General features: G+C 34.4%; 1 protein-coding gene across 2 annotated transcripts in view; it reads left to right on the top strand.

Moving 5' to 3' along the window:
• Positions 1-21892, top strand: part of LOC126746904 (uncharacterized) — a 47242-nt gene extending 25350 nt beyond the window's left edge. For both annotated transcript variants that reach the window (XM_050455317.1, XM_050455318.1), the window contains 2 exons: positions 20436-20570; positions 20620-21892. In XM_050455317.1, coding sequence (XP_050311274.1) covers positions 20441-20570; positions 20620-21782 — 1293 coding nt within the window. In that variant the 5' untranslated portion in view covers positions 20436-20440 and the 3' untranslated portion in view covers positions 21783-21892. The remainder of the gene's footprint in view (positions 1-20435; positions 20571-20619) is intronic.
• The last annotated feature ends 347 nt before the right edge of the window (positions 21893-22239 follow it).

Raw genomic sequence — 22239 nt, forward strand, 5'->3', positions numbered from 1 at the left:
GCAATTTTTTGTTTTATTTCTAAGCTACCTTATCCTATAACAAGATTTTTTATTTAAAAAAATTAAAATTTAAAACTCGTATTTTGAATGCATCAGCTCGTGTGGGACATATATATCCCATTAGTAAAATCAAAACCATTTTTATAAAAATAAAGTCGTTGCGAAAGGGTTAATCAGGTCAATGAGTTCATTTTGTATCGTTTTTGAGAGGCCTCTATAATAAGTCTTTTTTTGCCAGTAATCTTTTAGTTCTGGATTTGAATTTAACATTAATTCCCAAATTGCTTTGAAATTTCCAGGATTTAGAGAGTCATCTGACTCATCGTGGCCACGAAAAGCCAGTTCCTGTTTAGCTAAAGTACAAGTTAAAGCAATTAATTTTTTAATAATTTCTCGGTTTATTTTAACTTGAGCATTATACTTGACTTTTGAAATTTTCGACTGTTCGTCTAGCAAGTCACGAACAGAAAACTCTCTTTTTTGTACACCCTTAAAGGACAAAGAACTACTTAAATGCTCTTTACAAGTTGAATGTTTCTTAAGCGATGCAGATATATTTTTTAAATTGGATTATCCTTCACAATTCTGCCGTGCAAAGGCAAAAGACGGTACTCGCAAAAAATGGCAAAATAAGATTATTGCATATTCGAAATCTCCTCGTTTTTCTCTATATGCCATTTTTTTTAGATTCTTGATATCTTAAAAAATAAGGAAATTAGCACCCTGCCAAATTAGTGTATATGCATATTTTTTAGGGTTAAACCGAGGTAAAAGAAGGTACTCGACATTTTTTAAATAATTTTACAAAGATAAAGTAGTGTAAGGGCTCATACCTTAAAATTTTAGTTTTTCAAATATTTTTTTAAACTGTCTTACAAAGGCAAAGTAGTGTATATGTACATACATTACCTTGCCATTGAAAATAATTAAAATTTGATGTGACGTTTCAAAGGCAAAGTAAGGTACTCGTGCTTATACATTACTTTGCCTTTGTATCGGAGCGCTTTTTAATTCAGTCTGCCCAAATCTCTCGGCGAGAGTTAGCAGACGTTTTTGTGCAATTGAAGTTTGTGTTTGAAAATAATATGTATTCCGAAAGGACCAAAAGGATGGTTAATGGTATTCTTAAATCAAAAAGTAACTTGGTAAGTGTGTTGTATTATTTTTATTTGATTATACTTATTTAGTAAATGAAAATAAAACCTAATAATTAAGTAGATTTAAATAGTAAATCTAAGTAAAGTGTTTATTTTTTATTTTTAATGATTTTTAAGAGTTTTGGAAGCCAAAGTAAGAACCAAAGTACCTACTAATTAAGAAAGTTTTTATACAATTTGGGTAAAATAATTATTCTTTCTGCGATTGTTCGGAAAGTGTCAATTTTCCGCGCGCATTTTTGTTTTGAAAGTGTCACTTTCCGCACTAGTGCGAAAAATTAAAATGTCTAAAATTGACATCTTATATTTTTATTAATTTTTTAAGTGAATCAATCTGTTTGACTTGTCAAGTTGATGACAATATTTTTGTTTTATTGTGTTTAGTATTAAATAAAATTTTATGTTTTTGCTTACACTTATAGAAAAAATAGCGTTTTAACACGTGCTAAAGGTATTTTTTCCGCACGTGATTAGATGATCACCTTTCTGCTTCACATCGTTCAGCCAAGTGCAATCGCGTGCACAAAAGTAAAACTTTCAGCACTAGTTAGGAAATATACTGTTATAAATGTGTACATTTTATGTACCATCGCGATCAAAAAAAACTGGGACACCTTATAAGATCTCCTGGACTATTTTTTAATTTTTTGTGTCAAATATTTGACAAAACTTTACTTTTTAGTTAAGATAAGAAATAGGTTAAACTGAGATTTAAAGGAGTTTGACGTTTCGTGTCAGTTGAACAGTTACCTTCAAAAAATAGTCCAGGATTAATGTTGGTTTGTTTTGTCCCAGTTTTTTTTGATCGCGATGGTAGGTAGGTCTAATATTTTTTACCGGATATAAAAATATGTGACCCGATATACGAAACTAAAAAGTCTATCTACTATCTTTTTTTGGCTATCCAACAGTTAATGTTTCTATCTTTGGCTAAATGAACATTAGCTCTTTCAATTTTAGGACGAAAATGTTCTTGCCGATATATCAAATATAAGCTCTGACTTAAACAGATCAAGCCTTCCCAATGTAGATTTATTGCATAATTTTGTGTTTTCACAAGAGAAAAATTCAAGCTTGTGTATTGAAAATGATAGAGAAGCGTCTCCTCCCCGTCGTCTGCTGTTTGATCCTGAGGACAAGGATGATGACATTGCAGATCCGGATTATATACCCTCGAGGGAGGAACAACAGAATATCAATATGGATAGTGACTCAGATTTAGAAGTACGAGACGTGACTTTTAATAATATAGAAGAGACAGGTGATACCATAGAAGAGATAGGTGATAGCATAAAAGAAATAGGTGATAACATAGAAGAGATGGTCGAAGTTATGAAGGTGAAGCTGATAGTCAAGAGGATACAGAATCAGATGTAAAAGAAAATAGACACGAAATATTGAATAAAAAGCGACCACGTACTTCAAAAGAAAAAGTTATAAGAAATAAGAATAAACACCCCATCGGGCCTCCCACCTGCAACTGCAAGACTAAAAAATGCCTTAATGCATTTGATTCAGACAAAAGAAAAGACTTGCATACACGATTTTGGTCATTAGATAAGGATTTACAAACGATGTGGCTTTATAAGCAAATTCACGAAACTAAAGCGAAACGTAAGCGTCTGGAAAGTCGTAGAAATTTTTCTAGAACATATACCTTGCCGAAAATTAACGTAAATGGTGAAGATGAGCAGGTAAAAGTATGCCAAAAATTTTTTATGACAACTTTGGGGTACAAAAGTATGATGGTGGTAGACTATATGATAAAAAAGAATAAGGATCCTCATGGTACACAAATAGCAACTCCCTTATCAGCAGACCAAAGAGGAAAACGGACTCCAGGAAATAAAAAAAAGCAAAACTCCAATTAAAGACCATATAAATTCCTATAACCCCAAACCATCACATTATAGAAGAGCACACGCGCCAAATAGAAAGTACCTGCCAGCTGAATTGTCTATAAGGGATTTGTACAAAGACTATAACGAAAAATATCCTGAAAATAAAGTTAGCTATGAAACTTATAGAAAAGAAGTAGAAGCATTAAATATTGGGTTTTATAAAATAGAAGCAGACAAATGTGATACATGTTCGGAATTAGGCCAAACAAATAACGAAGAAATTTCACTTAAAAAAGAAGAGCACATTGCTGAGGTAATTTTTTACTTATTTTTTGTTCACTTTTTCTATTATTGCGGTTTTTACAAAATTTAAGCTTGTATTTTAATTACCCTGACCTTTTTCTTAACAGAAATAATCTACAAAACCTAATATTGACCTCATTATTATTGGACTAAAAATAAGCTTTTTTCGAGACTTTTATTGACTTTTAAAAGCAGAAAGTTTAATTAAAAGTGTAAAATAAAAAATAAATTAAATCAAATCTTTTATAAATGCCACAACAATCTATTAATTGAAAAATTGTTCGTGTGACCACCTTGCATATTTTTTTTAGTACCATCTACGACGATCTTTATACCAAAAAGATGCGCAGCAGTATTTGACGGATCCAATTGTAAAAGTTTATGCGGTGGATATGCAAAAGGTGTTCCTGTTACCGAGAATGCCAAAAGTTAAAGAATCCTTTTTTACATCAAGGCTTGTTGTTTTCAATGAAACCTTTGCCTCTTTAAAGAATAATGACAATCACTTTGATATTATATGGCATGAGGCTATCGCTGGACGAAGAGGAGAAGACGTTGCCAGTGCATTTATAAAATTTTGGATCTCTGTAGAGATGCATCAGAAGTTATTTTGTGGGCTGATAATTGTACGGCGCAAAATAAAAATTGGTTACTTTTTTCAATTTTAATAATATACATTAATAATGATTGTTGCTCTCTTAAATCTATAACCATAAAATATTTATTAAAAGGGCACACTTATAACTCCGCCGATGGCTTGCACGGCAAAATTGAACAGTGTACAAAGGAAAAAAACACTATCGAAGATATGGACGACTTTATTGAAGTTGTTGAAAAATCTGCAAAACGATTGGTAACAAAAGAAATGTTAATCACCGATTTCATAAAAGTAGAAAATATATTTTCCAAAAATACTTCAAAAAAAGGAAAAGACAGTGACGCTATTTTGCTTAAAGACATAGTAGAAATTTGTTTTGTGAAGGGAAAGGAAGCGTTTCTTTATAAAACCGATTTTAAAAATTTGGAATACAAAGAATCTAATCTTAAATTGAAGAGAAAAATAAATTTAAATATTATGCCATCTAAACTAACAAATGTTCGTGGAATAAATAGCGATAAAAGAGATCGAATTATGAGAAGCTTAGTTCCACACATGAAGCCTTCGAGAAGGAAGTTTTGGCAAGAGATGCCTTCTACCGAAGCCAATGATTTGCTAGAGGAAGGGCTATAATCATTTGCTGTTTATTAAAATTTTTCTTACGTTACCAAGAATATATTTTTTTAGTTCCTATTTTGGTTCCTTATTAAAAAAAATCATATTTATATACTTTACACCTATTTTGTTAATTAAATCGACATTATTGGTACAAATTCTAAATATACAAATACGGTTAAGTTTTAAAACCTTGAAACTAAGAGTTTTTTTTATTATTTTAACAATTTTGTTTAAAGAGTTATGTTTTTTTTTCATATTTTTATTTTTTTAAAAGTTTTTATAAAAATCTTTTCTGTGAAAATTAATTTTAAGTTCCAGTAAGTTTATATTAAAAATTATTATATTTCCACATTCTTTAATTTAAACCCCAATATCTTCCCATTTCTTCAAATTTAGTCTATAAGTATACACTAGCTTACCAGTTCTTATCTATTTTTTCATGACCTTAGTACCAAGGCAAAGTAGGGTAAGTGCTTATACCTTAGTTTGCCTTTTTTTAAGGCACGTTAAAAAAAAATACAAAGGCAAAGTAGTGTAATCAACAAAACACTGTTTAAATATTGTTTAAATCAATTTAAATTTATTTGGTTGAAAAGAGAAGTTAAAAAAACCCTTGAATTTAAATTTTCATGCAATTCGGACAAATAATAAATACGTGGCCTTAAATTTACCTTTAAACTCGTTTATCTCAAAACTTCATTTTTGCGTGTACCTTCTTTTGCCTTTGTGCGGCAGAATTCCATGCACACTTTTTATTCGAAAGCAACAAACATGGCCAACAATACAGTTTCTTTGTAATACAACTTCCACACAGCCATTTATACACATCATACCAAGATATATTAAAAGCACGTACTTTTTTCCCATCTTTTTGGTCAATACACAGTTTTGGAATAGGCCTGTCACTCAAAATAATTTTTCGTCTTTCAGCCTCAGGTCTTTTAGCCAATGGTAATTCCAACAACGAAACAATAATGTCCAATCCACTGCCAAGTGCCAACATAACATTATTGGTACTAGTACTAGTTCACCAACTTTACTTTACCAATGTCTACAACTTTTAAATTAAAAATACTACAACTTTTTAATTCACGAAAACATTTAACCACGAACCCTCAAATGACGAATTAGCAAATTAAGAACAAATTCAAGTACAAATCGATAAATTTTTCCGCTAAAAACAAACATTCAACCGCGAAAATAAACGCAGGCCACATCGTGTCGGGCATAAATGACTTCCATAATAATCCAGGGAAATAAGAATTCCTCTGCGGAATGAGACCGAGCAAGCTGCATTTTTGCAGAGACCTTAGTTTTGATGTTCTAATGAAGCACAGAAAAATCTCAAATGCTTACCCTTGTGCTTCTTGAGATATCGAAGATCAAAGGTCATGAAAATCGGTTTTTCGCGAAAATCTCGCTTCCAGTGCATCTGGCGTCATAAAAACCCATGACAAAACTTACGTAACATAGTATTCTCTACAAAATTGTTTATATAATTTTTTTTCTACGATCAACCGTTTTTTAGATATCGCTTGATAAAGCCGGAGCGCGCATTCTCAATAGGTGATGTCCTGCATTATACTGCAGAGCTATTAAACCTAACTATTAAACCACTTTTCTAAATCTGTTAGACTGGAGAATCTAATTCCCATTATTGAAAATGTTAAAAATGTGTTTATTTATAAAAGAATATAATGTACATATATAATAAATAATTATTAATAACCAAAAATACATTCTTTTCCACACCACTTTTGAAGTAGAATGCAAGGCGCGTTTTTTTTTACATGGTGTCCCCAGTAGGCCTAATCCATGTTTTCGATCTTAGGAAAAGTTTTTTAACATAAATCTTATCATTTTTTGTGGTATGCGCCCTATGTTTCCTTGTCTTCCTCTTCGTCGGGTTCCAGTAGCACCTCGGTGAACATATTATGATCTTCATCAGACGCTTCCTCTATATCTATCAGCAAAACCTCTTCAGGCCCAAGTTCAGTGAAGTCTTCGATGTCGCGAAAATCTGTTGATGAGTTCAGGTATGCCTGTCCGTGACACTGACCACAAACTTTCGAGCATGGCAGCCCGACTTTTCTACACCCGCACTGCGCACCACACCCCTTTCTACAATTACAAAATATTGTATTTAATAGTTCGTCTGGAGCAGGTGGCAGTAGTGTTGTCTTTGGCTGTAATATTTCGTCTTTTAAATCCCAGCCCCATTCTTCGGGTTGTAGATTTTTTCCTAGCCAAATCTGCACTTGATAGTAGACCCGATAAACATGTTGTCGAGCTGCTTCACTGGTAGGTGGAAGGATGACAATTTAACAGGTCTATTGAGTCGCGTAGCCTTGATGAATTGGGTGTATCTAAATTTGTCAAGGTTCACTTCATGTATTGGAGCACCATACATAGCTAACAGAAAACGCTTTCCGTTCTGAAATACTGTATCTGGCGGACAGTTTTCTGCTTAAAATATTCGAGCCGTGTGAGTCAAACCAGGATGCTTCTCAAACATTGTCATAACCTGAAGTTTTCCTTTGTTGAATAGTGCCGATGTAGTGTCACATCCAGTGAGGGCATACAAAAACAAAATATGTTCTTTGCAAAGACGAAATGTGTCGAGACTTTTAGACGAATACATTCGTGTTGGAGTAGTTCCTTTGCCAATTTTCTTTAGGAAAATTTGTTTCTGATGTGACTGAGTTCGTCTTATCAAGAGAACAAGCAAATCAATGTCTTCTCCAATGATGATAGCTGTTCTTTCTTTTTCCGATACTTCTATGGCTGTTTCGATGATTAGAACATCTGCATCATCCTTGGATTGTTTTGTAGCGATGTTGGCAGTTTGTAGTTGTTAAATAAGCATTTCAATAAAATTCTTTTTGTTCAATCGGTTTGATAAAAACTTTTCTTGGGTGACCGGCACATTCATTGTTGCATCAAAGCGAACTTCATAAGATGTAGACAGTAGAGTGCTTCGTCTCAATTGCTCCATTGCTTTCGTATTTTTAGAGTTGTCTGAGTATTCGTCAAATATAACAATAATGTTAGACCCAAAATGCCTTTGCAAATATGTAACATATCTTTCAAGAATGTCGAAGAAAGTATCGTTTTTGTTCCATACCACACGATGTAACAAAAATCCACCATCGATGACGTAGGTAACATTATCTTCATTGAGTTCAATATTGTCAGGCTTCATCATATTATACAATTTTGATTTTGTGGTTTTTCGCATGCCCTCATTGTCAAATAATGATGTTGGATATGGACTTAATTCATACTCAAAATATTTTTCCAGATGATCGTCAAACTTTTTGTTAATAGTTATTCTTTGGAAAAGTAGCAAAGGATCTATAGCAGCTGTAGAACCTTGAATCTTAACGGATCTGTTAATCGTTGAAAGCGGAAGAACTTGGTCTGCGCGCCTCAATTTTATTTCATTAAATTTTAATCCAGCTATTTTTTCCATCGTTTGTAGGCCAATAGCACAAGCAATATAGCAGTTTATCTTGTCGTTTCCCACAATTCCGGAAGCTATTGATACCACTTGTTCTGTTTTTGGAAAAGGATTGTGGAGGGTGAACCACTGAATCAGTTTATGAACATCTGTTGTATCCCTTTTTATTCGTGAATCCCTAGCGTCAACATGCTGCTCCGTAGCTTCTAAAGATACGCCGGAAAACTTTTCGATTTCCTCACAGATCTTATTTGTGGCATGCATTCCTTGTATCCATTTACATATAACACTGTCTTGAGTACTGCGACCATGAGAAATTCCGCCTTGCACTTTCATGGATTTCATCAAAGTCTGTTCGATAATCATATCGGACCATGTTCCGCAATTGAATTTATCTGTGCGCCTTATAGTAAAAAATCCTTGTTCAAATTTCATATACGTCTTTTGATCCATAGTTTCTTTTAGATTCATCATGTCCTGGAGATATATATGTGCTGATTTGGCGTAGAGAAAATGATCGCTGGAATGAAAATACGGAAGCATGTTTCTAACCGCATTAAGATGTTCATTAAAAAGTCCCAGCCTTTCAGCGCGAATAAAGTCTTGAGCTATCGACACCATATCAAGATATTGTAGCCAGAGCTGTGCCGTTGGGCCTCGCATTTTCAACTCATTTAACTTTTCGTCAAAGTGACTAATAAACGAGACATAATTATTTGCACATCCCTCTACATCGTCGTAAGAAACACTACGAATTGTTATCTGTTCAATGAATGAATCCAATTCCTCAAAATTTGTAATGATATGGTTCATCAAAAATAATCATTGTTATAGCAAGACGTAACAACGTATGACCTCGGATGCTTCTCGCAAAAGCATGGCCATCCAACATTTTGTCAATAGAGTTGGGTGCATATATTGTGCTGAGCACTTCCTTGAGTCCGTTTCCATCCATTAAGTAACCAATGCAGCCAAGAAACGACATGAGTATGTGAAAGCCTCCGAGTCTTACAACTACTTTGGATAAGTCAGGATCTTCTGAAGCTGCTACATTTTCTCGAGCCTTTATATACAGGGTGAGTTTTTTAAAGTGTTACAATGCGATATGTCAAAAACGGCTGCAAATTTTTTTTTTGACATTTTGGTGACCTTTCAAGTATACCGGGGGGCACTTTTTGTGATATTTTTGACATTTGTCCCTTCACCCCCCTAAGAGGGGGGGAGGGTCACTTCCTTATTTTAAATGGAATGACGTGTTTTTTATTCTTAAATACGAATCTACATAAAATATGAAGTCTGTTTACAAAAAATTTTTAAAATTGCTCTGCTGGTTACGGAATTATGATCAAAAATATTTTGGTTAAATTTAAAAATAATTGTGTTTAAAAAAAAAAAATGGAAGCGAATTTCAGTGTAGAAGTAGATATGTTGTTAATTTTGGGGGCGTGCAGAAAAAATTATAGGGAGGCTGCAGTAGTGTGGGCCGAGAGGTTTCCGGATATTCCAAAATCTCATATGGCCTTTATGAGACTGGAGACCAGAAGTCGTATGACTGGTAGTCTAAAAAGTAAACGACGAAATCGGATTAAAACGCAAACAGATAAAAATAAGGCAGTTGCTGTATTAGGAGCAGTAGCTATTGATCCTCAAATCAGTACCAGGCGGCTTGCTTTAGATGCTGGAATTAGTCAATCATCAATTATAACAATTCTGCACCGGTACAAGTTTCATCCTTACCACATTACACTTCATCAAGAGCTTTACGGACATGATTTTGAGAATCGCATTAATTTTTGCACTTGGATTTCAACAAAAATGCGTGAAAATAACCATTTTTTGAGAAACGTTATTTTTTCTGATGAGGCTTCTTTTAATAATTGCGGGCAGGTAAGATTTAACTTATTTAAATTAGAACATATTCAAGTTTTGGTTGTTTGTTTTTCTAAAAGGTAAACAGGCACAACATGCATTACTGGGCAGCAAATAATCCTCACTGAATGAGAACTGTACCAAATCAACATCCCTGGTCTGTGAACGTATGGTGTGGTATTTTCGAGGATAGAGTTATTGGTCCGCATTTTTTCCAAGATCATTTAAATGGACAGGTCTACACAGATTTTTTAAGAAATCAGTTACCTCGTCTACTAAACCAAAATTTAAATCCTAACGTATGGTTTCAGCAGGACGGAGCTCCACCCCATTATGCCATACAGGCCCGTACTTATTTAAATGAGATTTTTGAAAACAGGTGGATTAGTCGAGGTGGTCCTGTCAACTGGCCTGCTCTTTCGCCAGATTTGACCCCCCTTGACTTTTTTTTATGGGGATTTATAAAAGACAAAGTAATGGCTAGTGCACCTACAACTCCAGAGGACATGAAGAACAGGATTCGTTTTGCTTGTTCATTAGTGACACCAGCAATGTTACAGCGGGTACGAAACTCATGTCAAGAAAGGATAAGAAAGTGTTTGGAAGTCGAAGGCGGTCACTTCGAACAGCTCCTTAGGCATAATACATAGACGATAAATAGTTAAAAAGTAGGAAATAATTTGTTTTTATTGTAGTAGAATATTCGAATTATTTTTAAATTTAATCAAAACATTTTTGATCATAATTCCGTAACCAGCAGAGCAATTTTAAAAATTTTTTGTAAACAGACTTCATATTTTATGTAGATTCGTATTTAAGAATAAAAAACACGTCATTCCATTTAAAATAAGGAAGTGACCTTCCCCCCCTCTTAGGGGGGTGAAGGGACAAATGTCAAAAATATCACAAAAAGTGTCCCCCGGTATACTTGAAATGTCACCAAAATGTCAAAAAAAAATTTGCAGCCGTTTTTGACATATCGCATTGTAACACTTTAAAAAACTCACCCTGTATAATGGTTCGTCATAAGTTATTATACATGTGCTTTGTCCATGGGATTTGGCAGCATTTACAGCACACTGTAAGGTGGTGTAAATTGTATTTACATTACTCGCAGGGTGATGAATGAACGGAAGAAATATGATCCTAGAAGTAGAAAAGTTATGATTGTCTTGTGTTAGTAGCTCCAAAAATCCATTCCATCCTGGTACTGGGGAAATATTTCTCCATTTTCCATACATCCAAAACAAATCCACTGTCTTACAAAATCGTTCGCCTGATACGATTGAATCAGTCAAATTTTGTACTTCAATCCTGCTCAATCCTGATACGTCTGTATATTCATAGGTCAAGAGAGGCACATGTGACAATGTTGCCAAGTCCCTTGCACTTGGTGTCATCCTACATTTTTTAATGTGTTCCTCAGAAATAACAGCCCCTTCTGGAGTTACTATTTTTATCATACCCATTACGTGAAGAGTATTATGCCCATCCAGACTATAAACGTTAATGTCGGCATTGTCTGCTACATACTGTCCAAGGGCACCTGAATCTGATGGAAGAATCTGCGGCTGTGGATGATAAACAGCTGAAATTTCGTATTTTATAGTATCTTTATACGAAGCAGCAAGACCAAAGCTTGACAAGATATCTAAAAGTCTTTTTGAAGCGTACCTTCTATGGAGAAAGACAGATAAATTTAACAAAAACTGTGATGAGAATGACCGTGGTCGCACTATAGCCATTATAGAGTGACTTAAAGCGGTACATTTTACCTTCAAATCATCCGTATTTCCTTTCCTTCTCTTCATAATTTTTTCTTGCAAAAAATACAACAATGTTTTAGGAATTTCTACGTTAATATTGTCGAACATTTTGCTAGGAGGCGGATAAGAATTGGTCTCAGTAACCTTACCTCGAATATCCTCCCTAATAATCGCCGCAGCAGCTTCGACTATATGCATGCGTTTTTCCTCCGGAGTGTTTGTTTTACTTTCGTACCAAACTTTAGACAAAATATCCGCTTGAGCATCGCGAAAAGAAACAATGGTGAATGATCTGGGCTTAGTCGTGACTACAATATTAGTTGAATATTTTTCCCGTAATCCTGCAATTATTGTCTTATCATCTGGCACATAATCTGTGAGAATATCTTTAAACTCTTTTAATGTAAACTGAGAATCTTCGTTTTTCTCAATGTAATAAAAGATTTCTTCCATTGCCAATGTTACATTATCATTTTGACGAGGAAGTGGTTGTTTAGAAGTTGACGGCATATCACGCTGAAAGTTTCCAAAACATTCACGATGGTATTTTGATTCAGCTGCTACCAAATCAATTTCAGAGAGAACGCGACTTTTCACTAGTCTTCCAAAAGAATCACCCCGTTTGTCTGCGACTTGCAAAATGTTGTCTTTAAATTCAATTGTACTCACTTTAGAAACTTTTCGTCTATATTTCTGCGCCTTTTTTTTCTCAACTTCTTCATTAGCTACTTCGCCACAAAACACGCAAAGAGTCTTAAAATCAAAGAGACCGGCTCGTTTCTTACGAGGCGAGGTTGAAGTTGAAGAACCGGTATCTTCTTGGCCCCGTTTGGATGCTTTAATTGAGTGCTTACTCACGTATACTTTTCGGCACTCTGTATGTACGTTCACAGAAGTCACAGTATTCAAATATTCGATGTGTTCATCATTTCTTTCGATACTTGCAGTTTTTAAAGTTTGTAAACCTCGCACAACATTCACTGATTCACGACCATCCGAAACCGGTTGATTGCATATAAAGCACAGACTAGCCATTTCGCGTGGAAAAGAACGTCTTTCACAGTCGAGAAACAGCTTTTAACTAAACAAACTTGCTTGTATTCGACACCGACACGACGCCGACGACGGGATGCGGTGAATGCAGAAGAGAGGAGAAGGGTATAATACAGTATATATCACCTATTAAGAATGCGCGCTCCGGCTTTATCAAGCTATATCTATAAAACGGTTGGTCGTAGAAAAAAAATGTTATAAACAATTTTGTAGAGGATACTATTTTACGTAATTTTTGTCATGGGTTCTTATGACGCCAGATGCACTGCAAGCGAGATTTTCGCGAAAAACCGATTTTTATGACCTTTGACCTTCGATATAGTTTAAGAGCTGGCTACATGAAAGTGCCCGCATCAGGTACATGGCTAATTTATATTAAAAATAATAGTATTAGTGTAGACGAATATAAAAATGAATGTCTGCCATTGCAAAACTGGGGCGCAAAGGGCGTATACGCAGTGAAAGGGGTGAATTTTGGGTGGGAAAAAATTCATAAGGTACAGGGATTCTATGTACGGGAAAAGTTTTGTTATATATTTGAGAAAGTGTAAAAAAATTGGCAGACATTTTGTGAGGGGCTAACTCGCCGGCAGACTGAGCTAAAGATTGCAAAAATTAATTTAAAAAAAAATCATAAGATACATGAATTCCAATTATTGTATTTTAAAGTTTAAACATTCCAAAAGTCATTTACAAAATGGCAGATAAAAAAATGAGGGCTAAGGCCGCGGCAGACGAGGACAAAAAGTGCGCTGCACATCAACATTTTTAGTCACATTCTTGATATTTAAGTGCAGAAGAATTATTATCGATATTTATGAAATATATCAATGAAACTGATTATTTTATAACTTTTATTTTTAGGAAATTTTAAAAACAATTTGATTTTTTTTAACGTTAATATTATGGTTGTTTATAAGTATATCAATTTATTTTAAACGATTAATTATTATTAGTCAGTATTTGGTTTCTTCACTTGTGAAAAGTGAAGGTAAATGCTCACAAAATTTTGAAAGCGAAAGTAACCAAATTACTTGTCGCAGGTATTAGGTCCCAGATTTATATAGGTATATTTGGGAGCGGAATATAATATAAATGTTGATGGGGGGAAGCAGATGTTTTCGTGTATAATAGAGCAAGCGACGCAGTACAAAGTGATGCCGCACAAGGCCACTGAGTTTAGTATATTCCAAAACGTAGAAGAGAGTAGACGTTATATTTCAAAATTTTTGATTTCGTTTACATCATGGCTACGAGTGGAAAGAAGTGCGTTTTTAACTGTAGCATGATCAGTGAAAAAATAATAATTTTCGAAGAAGACAAATGAAAAAGTGCCAACATATTTCCAAAGTTCGTGTCGCTTTTGATTTGAAATACAGTGATATTGTGTTACCAGAAATAGTAGACGGTGTCAGTGGTTATCATCGACTTTGCTATAAAGCATTTACATCCATCCAAAATAAATATTTGGATAAATATAACGGTAAGTTTGCAATATTCCTTGAAAGTTGTTATTATATTAAATTTAATTACGCCTCGGTATAAATAATTGAACTATTATCAATTTGTACAGAGAGCAATCAATTGGAAGTAGCAAAATCATCACAAGGTCACACGTCCATTGAGGCATCTGCGTCTCCGCAGGCCGAACATTCGGCAGGTAATAATATATTTTACATACATTATGTGGTGTACGTTTATATTTAAACGCGAAATAAATTATCGGACGATTTATTAATTTTTACAGTGAGTAATCAATCCATAGGAGATGATTTTCCGCAAGGTTCCACATCTATTATTTCACAATGCGACAATTCAGCTGGTAATATATTTTTAGTTTATTTTATATATTATATAGTATGCACATACTTTTAATAGAAAATAATTTTCAAAATGTGCATCGGTATTTAAAAATATTTTTAAAAAATTAATTGATGTATTAAATATATATCGTCGATATATATATTCGTCGTCTATATATATGGTCGTCTGATATATTCAGTGGCAGTCAACTTTCACATAAACAATTAGATGCGGAACGACAACCTGAAAATTCAAAATTGAAGAATGCAGGTATCTGTTTGTTTTGTAATCAAGCAAGGAAGAAGCAAGGGCAAAAAGCGCTTCTTTTGATACGATCTGAAAGTGAAATTTTAATTGAAAAAATTGTCACAAATGCAACTGCCTTAAATGACAATGAAACATTATCGAAAATCGACAGATTGGGGGATAATCGTGTTGTTTATTACCATAATACATGTAAATTGATGTATTTTAAAAAACACATTGCGGCTCCGGAGCCAAAACAGTCAGATTGGCATATTGCAAGAAACGTTCATGAGTTAGTTGACAATGAACTGTATTCTTTCATCGCTGAAAATACAATAGAAAAGAAGCAATGCTATTCTTTAAAATTTTTAGTACAGTATGCCAAAAGTGCGTTGTATAAATTGTTTTCGGAGAAATATGATAGTTTCGGACCATTAATAACGAGTACGAAATTGCTTCAAAAGATTGAAAAAAAATTTGCCAAGCAGTTACAAATAATTGAATTGCATGATCGGAAAATTATTGCACCGAGCGGAAAATGTATTATATCCGCAGAAACATTTAGCAAATTTGAAGATACCGAAACATTGCAACGAGCTGCATATGTTTTGAGGAAAAAAATTATGGCCATAAAAAAAGATCCGCTACCTCAACAGCTGACTGCAGAGGATCTGATCAAAGGCGAATGTAAAATTCCTAATGGTATTGTAGTTTTTAACTTCTTTAATCTGCGGAAATGATCCCAGAACTGTGAAAAGTTCCAATTGTTCTCGAAAAGTCAACTCTATAGCCCAAGATTTAGTTTATGCTATTCATAATGGTAAAATTAAAACGTCCTGAGACAAAAGGATGACAAGTAACCGCAAAGTTATAGATTTACTTAATAAATATGGTCAATGTGTTAGTTACAATACTGTTGAGGAGTTGGAAACGGAAGCGACGTTTTCATCCCTCAGTAAATCAGTAATCTATCCTCAAAGTATTGAATTATCCCCTCACTACTGCACAGGAGTGGCATTTGACAATTACGATCGATTTGTTGAAACGTGTAGCGGAAAAGATACGCTGCATGATACAGTGGGAATTATATATCAAAATATAATAGCAGGTCAGTCCAGTTCTGATAAACCTGAAGCTGAAAACATTATTATTCGTGCACCTCCTGCGAAAAGGAGAAGAACATATGAAGTTATATCGACGGAGATACTTCCGTACTTGAAAAAACCAAAGCTCACTGACCGATTATTACCTCTTGGAAGCAATTTACGTGATGTTGAAGCCAGTAATTATGTTTTTTACAAAAAGTTAGATGTAACATGGGTAATTTCACATTACCTAAAAATTTCTAATACACCTATGTGGGTCGGGTATAATAGTAAAATTGTAGATGATCAGTCAGTTAAACAAAAGGTATCTTATCTTACACCGATTAATATTTCACCTACGAACGTATCTGTTGTCATCGAAACAATGCGCCAAAGCCAAAAAATAGCAGAAGAATGTTCGCAACAGTACATACAAGTGACGTATGATTTGGCAATCGCAAAAGTAGCTTAACAAATTCAGTGTACGGAAAACCACAGTTCAATAATCTTTTCATTCATCTTGGTGGTTTCCATATAATTATGGCTTATTTTAAAGCTGTTGGAAAATTTATAGATGAGAGTGGTCTACCATATATGATGGTTGAAAGTGGGTTATTGGCTTCAGGATCGGTAAACGGATTTTTAACTGGCAAACATTTCAATCGCTGTAAACGATTGCACCCGTTAGTGACCTTAGGATTGCGATCATTACTTTTCGAAGAATTCCTGCGAAAAGAAGATAAAACCATCGACAATGATTTGATCGAGATTGTTAATCAATTGCAATCAACAACTTTATCGACATTTGAAATTCAAAATACATCATTGAATGATTTATTGAATGAATACTTGATATTTGAATCGGAAGTGTTAAACGGAAAACACGGTAAAACTGCACAGTATTACGCGATGTACATTCGCTTTGTTAATTACTATCTTTTGTTTTCAAGAAGCATTCGTCTCAGTGATTTTGAACTTTTCAAAAAAGTCATACCAAAGTTAGTCAACTTATTTTTTGTTTTCAATCAAGGAAATTATTCTCGATGGCTACTAAAATATCATGATAATTTGTTAAGAGTGCAAATAACACATCCAGGCCTCGAGAATGATTTTAAAATTGGATTTTTTGGTGTAAAGAGGACAGAAAAGACATTTTCACGAATGCCTGTTGATTTGACGTTAGAGCAAACGGTTAATGCTACTGCTTCAAGACGATTAACAGGTATAACGCACTTTACAAATTTTATCTCAGCACGGCAAAGATGGGCTAAAAGCCATGGTATCCGATCAACTATTGTATCACATACATTCGATGTAACAGGTTTAAAAAGAAGTCAAGATATCACCGGAGACTTAGAAAAACACCAAATTAAAAAAGATACTACTCAGTTGCAAAATTTTATAACTATATTAAAACAAAATATGAATCCTTTCAACACCGAAGATACTCAAAGTAGCGAAGACACTCAGAGCAGTGAAAACACTCAGAGCAGGGAAGATACTCGGAGCGATGAATTGTTTAATATTGCAACTGGACGAGCAGCATCGAAAGAAGTGACCGATTTTTTATTAAATGTCGAAAAAACTGGCCATTGTTTAAGAGAAAAGTTTATTTCTGAATGTGCTGAGTCTGATGATCGTTTCGAATTAACTATTAAACAAAATAAAATACTGAATTTTGCTACTTCAACCCAGAAAAGATTTGTCTCGATAAATAATAAAGTTCAAGAAGTACGACTGCAGCGTGACTTGTTCAGCCGAATGGTAGCCATTTCAATGAATGACAATACTAATGTTGAAAAAATTTTGACTTATCCTCTAACACCTGTTCCAATGTGTATGTGTCACTTGGATGGATCGATTTATAAAACAGATAAATCTGTTGGAAAAAGATGTTCAAAGTACAGCCCCAAGCTACACTGACATTTGTTTAATAGACGGATTCTTTCTCATACATTGTATCAAGGATTTACCAAAAACATTCGGAAGCATCTCCAAAAAAATACTTCAAATGGTAAATAACAATGCAGCCCGTGAAATTCATGTAATTTTTGATAGATATTGGTCACCATCTATCAAAGATTACGAAAGATCTCAGCGAAGCGGTTCCTCTGGTAATCGTATGTACGTGATTTCTGGACCTGAACAATCAAGACCATCAGACTTCAATAAAGAACTCCGAAATAGCTTTTTTAAAGAAGCACTCGTGAAATTTTTAATCGTCAATTGGCAAAATCACGAATTAATTCCATTCTTTCACAATAAAAAAGTGCTACTCAATTTTGATAACTGTTATCAATATGAAGCTGTGAATGAACGCATATTATTTTCAAAAAATGATAAGTATACTCTCGATTTGCATGAAGAAGCGGATTCAAAAATAGTATATCATGCGTGCAATATCGAGTCAACAGCGAACATTCTAATAAAATGCTCAGATACGGATATCTTAATTATTATGTTGGCTAATATGATTCACGTACAACACAATAGCAAAGTTTAAATTCAAACAGGGGTTTGGAATAAGCAACGAATAATTGACGTATCGGCGTTGCATGAAAAGTTAGGAGAGAGAATGTGTCAATCTCTGCCAGGATTTCATGCTCTAACTGGCTGCGATTTTAATCCCGCATTATTTCGTAAGGGAAAGCAACGTCCTTTACAGATCTTAAAGAAAAATGAAGACTTACAAAAAGCATTCGGCCAAATTGGACATGAAGACTGTGATGAAACCGCTGTTTTCCCGATTCTTGAAAAGTTCATCTGTAATTTGAACAACTTTCCGTTGTTGAGCTCCGTAAATGATGCGCGATTTGCCTTATTTTTAAAAGCATATAAGGTCAATGATTTGGAGGAACCTTTCCAGAAAAAAAAATTGCAGAATTTTGACTCATCCACTTTACCTCCTACCCAGGCTGAATTAACGCAGCATTTATTGAGGACCAAATATATTGCTACAATATGGAAAAATGCTCATAAGAAAATTCCATCATATTTACGACCAGAAACTTGCGGATGGATATTAGTAGAGGGAAATTATACATTTAAATGGTTCGGCGGACCACAGCTGCCTAGTACAATACAAGATATTATTGATACTGGAACAAACGAAGGTAATATATTTATCCACAGAACATATAACTTTTCTATTTTATTAAATGTCTAAAAATTATTTTACTTTGTGCTTTGTTACAGGCGATGAAGACCTTAATGCAGAAAGTGAATCAAATGAAGAAGAATATATCGATAGCGAAGGAGATATCACGTCCGAATCAGATTCCGATTTCGAATGTGTCTGAAAATGTTGATGTGCAGCGCTCGTCTGCCGCGGCTTTAGCCCTCATTTTTTTGTCTGCCATTTTGTAAATGACTTTTGGAATGTTTAAACTTTCAAATACAATGATTGGAATTCATGTACCTTATGATTTTTTTTTAAATTAATTTTTGCAATCTTTAGCGCAGTCTGCCGGCGAGTTAGCCCCTCGCAAAATGTCTGCCAATTTTTTTACACTTTCTCAAATATATAACAAAACTTTTCCCGTACATAGAATCCCTGTACCTTATGAATTTTTTCCCACCCAAAATTCACCCCTTTCACTGCGTATCCCCCCTTTGCGCCCCAGTTTTGCAATGGCAGACATTCATTTTTATATTCGTCTACACTAATACTATTATTTTTAATATAAATTAGCCATGTACCTGATGCGGGCACTATCTATGTAGCCAGCTCTCCGTCTAATATCTCAAGACGCACAAGGGTAGGCATATGAGATTTTTCTGTGCTTCATTAGAACATCAAAACTAAGGTCTCTGCAAAAATTCAGCTTACTCGGTTCATTCCCCAGATGGCCTTTTATTTGACCTTATTTCCCTGGATTATAAGCGCGCATATAAAAGTCCATCCTCCGACGCGTTGACCAGCGTCGCGCGATTTTTCTATAGGGATATATTGTGGATGGGGTCGGCCAAATTCGTTCGGGCCTATTAGTGGTTTTTTAAGTGCGTTTAAGCGATTTGATGCTTTTTGCGTTAAATAAAATATATTTGCTGGTTAAGATAATAAAAAATTGGTGTCTTAACATGATATTTAATTAAAATAAAATATTTTTAAAATTTTATTTTTGTATTTTGTATGCTCAAAATTTTAGGGTAGGCCCGGCCTACCCTGCCTATTCCCACGAGCCGCCACTGGTAACATATCGGTATATTCTTTATTGGTATATTGTACAACCGCCATGAAAAATGATGAAGAATATTTTCTTTGGAAGGTATAAAATGCAATCACCCTTAAAATGTATTAAAAAAATACTTGTTGGATCAAAAAAGAACGTGCACAGGATATAAATAACATAAATAAATAACAAATAATCTCTCGAGCGTTTTTTAAAATTTTTCAAAAATGTTAGCTAATAATTTTTAAAAAAAGGATCAATGGAAAACAGTGTCAAAAATCTTACCAATGAGAAAAAGGATATTTTTTTCAAAATTCTCTTAAAAAATCAGAAATTTTCATTTAAATCATATAAATAACTACCTACTTCCGTCCCTACTTCCTTCCCTCCTTTCTCCTTCTTTCTCTCCTAATAAGCAAAACCCTCTCACCTTCAAGACTCATATTTCTCTATAACTTTTCCAGAAAAAATGCAAAAAGCAAAAACCCTTACAATAGCAGTGACTGGAGTATGCGCCATTATCCTTTTTGCCGTACTAATTACCTCGATGAGCAAACTGTTTAAAGAACTACCATTCAAACCAACACTTGCCGACTTAGGTAAATCCAAAAGACTTTTATAAACATAATAATTTTTATAGTATTCCAGGCAATCCAGGCTGTGAAATTGATCCTCTGGATAACAATGCTCGCCCTATAGTAACCATTTCCAGAAGCACTGAATTCCTTTATCCTAAATGGAATGAAACAGTACTGCGATTCAACTACAGTGAAGAAGTCGATTTCGTTTGCCCTGGTAGCGTATTACTAAATTCCTCCCAAGAAATCTTACAGGGAAAATGTTACAATGGTACCACTTTTATCATCAATGATCAGCATATAAACTGGAGCGCTTTAAAGTGTGCTTATAACCGTTCTTTAATAGGTACCATTAGAGCTACAAAAAACAAATGTAACAGTAATGCTGGAAAAGAGCTTGAAATTGGTTTTGAACTAACTGATGGCCGATTCTTACGCACTATACTCATATGTTTCGATCCTGAAACTCAACTAGCTTTCTGGACCTACATCAAACAAATTGCATCAATTAATAAAAGATTTCGAGCATATTCTACTCCACCTTTATGGTCCTCCGGTCAAAACATTTACAACATAAGTGACGATATAAACAGCCTTTATACCAATGCAAACCAAAGAAGGACCATAAACCAACTACTTGATTTACAAGCAAATTCAACCAAATACATAAAAAAACAAAAAGAATCAAACCATTTCTTATCTCGCGGTCACATGGCTGCCAGAGCAGATTTTTTCTACCCCATACAGCAAAACGCCACATATTTCATGCCGAATGCCGCCCCCCAATGGCAAAGTTTGAACAAATTCAATTGGAACCAAACGGAAGTGGATGTCCGGAACTACGCTTCCAACCACGGGGTTGACTTGCAGGTCTGGACGGGGGTCCATGGAGTCACCACTTTAATGAACAATAACACTCAACTGCCCACCAAACTGTATCTTTATGTGAATGCCAGTACCAAAGCCCTACCTGTTCCAGAAATCTTTTACAAAGTGGTCTATAATCCTGATACGGGAAAAGGTGTGGCACTTATAGGTGTAAATAATCCTTATAACAGCACGTTCATTCCGATTTGTGAAGATGTGTCCAGCAAGATCACTTGGCTGCGTTGGAATAAAGATGATCAGATGAAGGGTTTTTGCTATGCCTGCACCATTTCTTCTTTTAGGAACGTCGTTGAGGCTGTTCCAAGTGTTGATGATAAAGGGCTGTTATTGCAGCTACTGGTTTAAGTATAATAGTTACAAAAATATTTACCATGTATAGCGTTATTAAGTCCTGAACTGATATTTGAAAAATGCATGGAAGTAAGTTTCTTAATTAATAAATTTATTATTCTGTCTCATTGTTTTGGTTCTTAGCTAATGGCCTTGATCAAGTCTCCTTGCCTCAGTTTCCTCTTCTTTTATTTTTCTAAAATCCAGAGCTTTATAATAGAGTTTTAAGAAATTTAAGGAGCTGAAGGAAAATTAAAGTAAAGAGAAATAACAACTTTGAAAATTGAACTAATTTTTTTTATTCGTCTCTTAATTTTTTCTACCGTACTTCTCCCCCAGATCCTCAAATTTCATCAACCTTTATGAAATCAACTTAACATTCATTTTGATTACTGCCAACCCTTTGACATCTCTTTCAACAACAGGTTTCCTTAATTTTCTCTCTCTTTTTTATTTTTTGTTTTTACAGATT

This window comes from Anthonomus grandis, chromosome 18, assembly GCF_022605725.1.
Source record: "Anthonomus grandis grandis chromosome 18, icAntGran1.3, whole genome shotgun sequence".
Taxonomy (NCBI): Eukaryota; Metazoa; Arthropoda; class Insecta; order Coleoptera; family Curculionidae; genus Anthonomus; species Anthonomus grandis.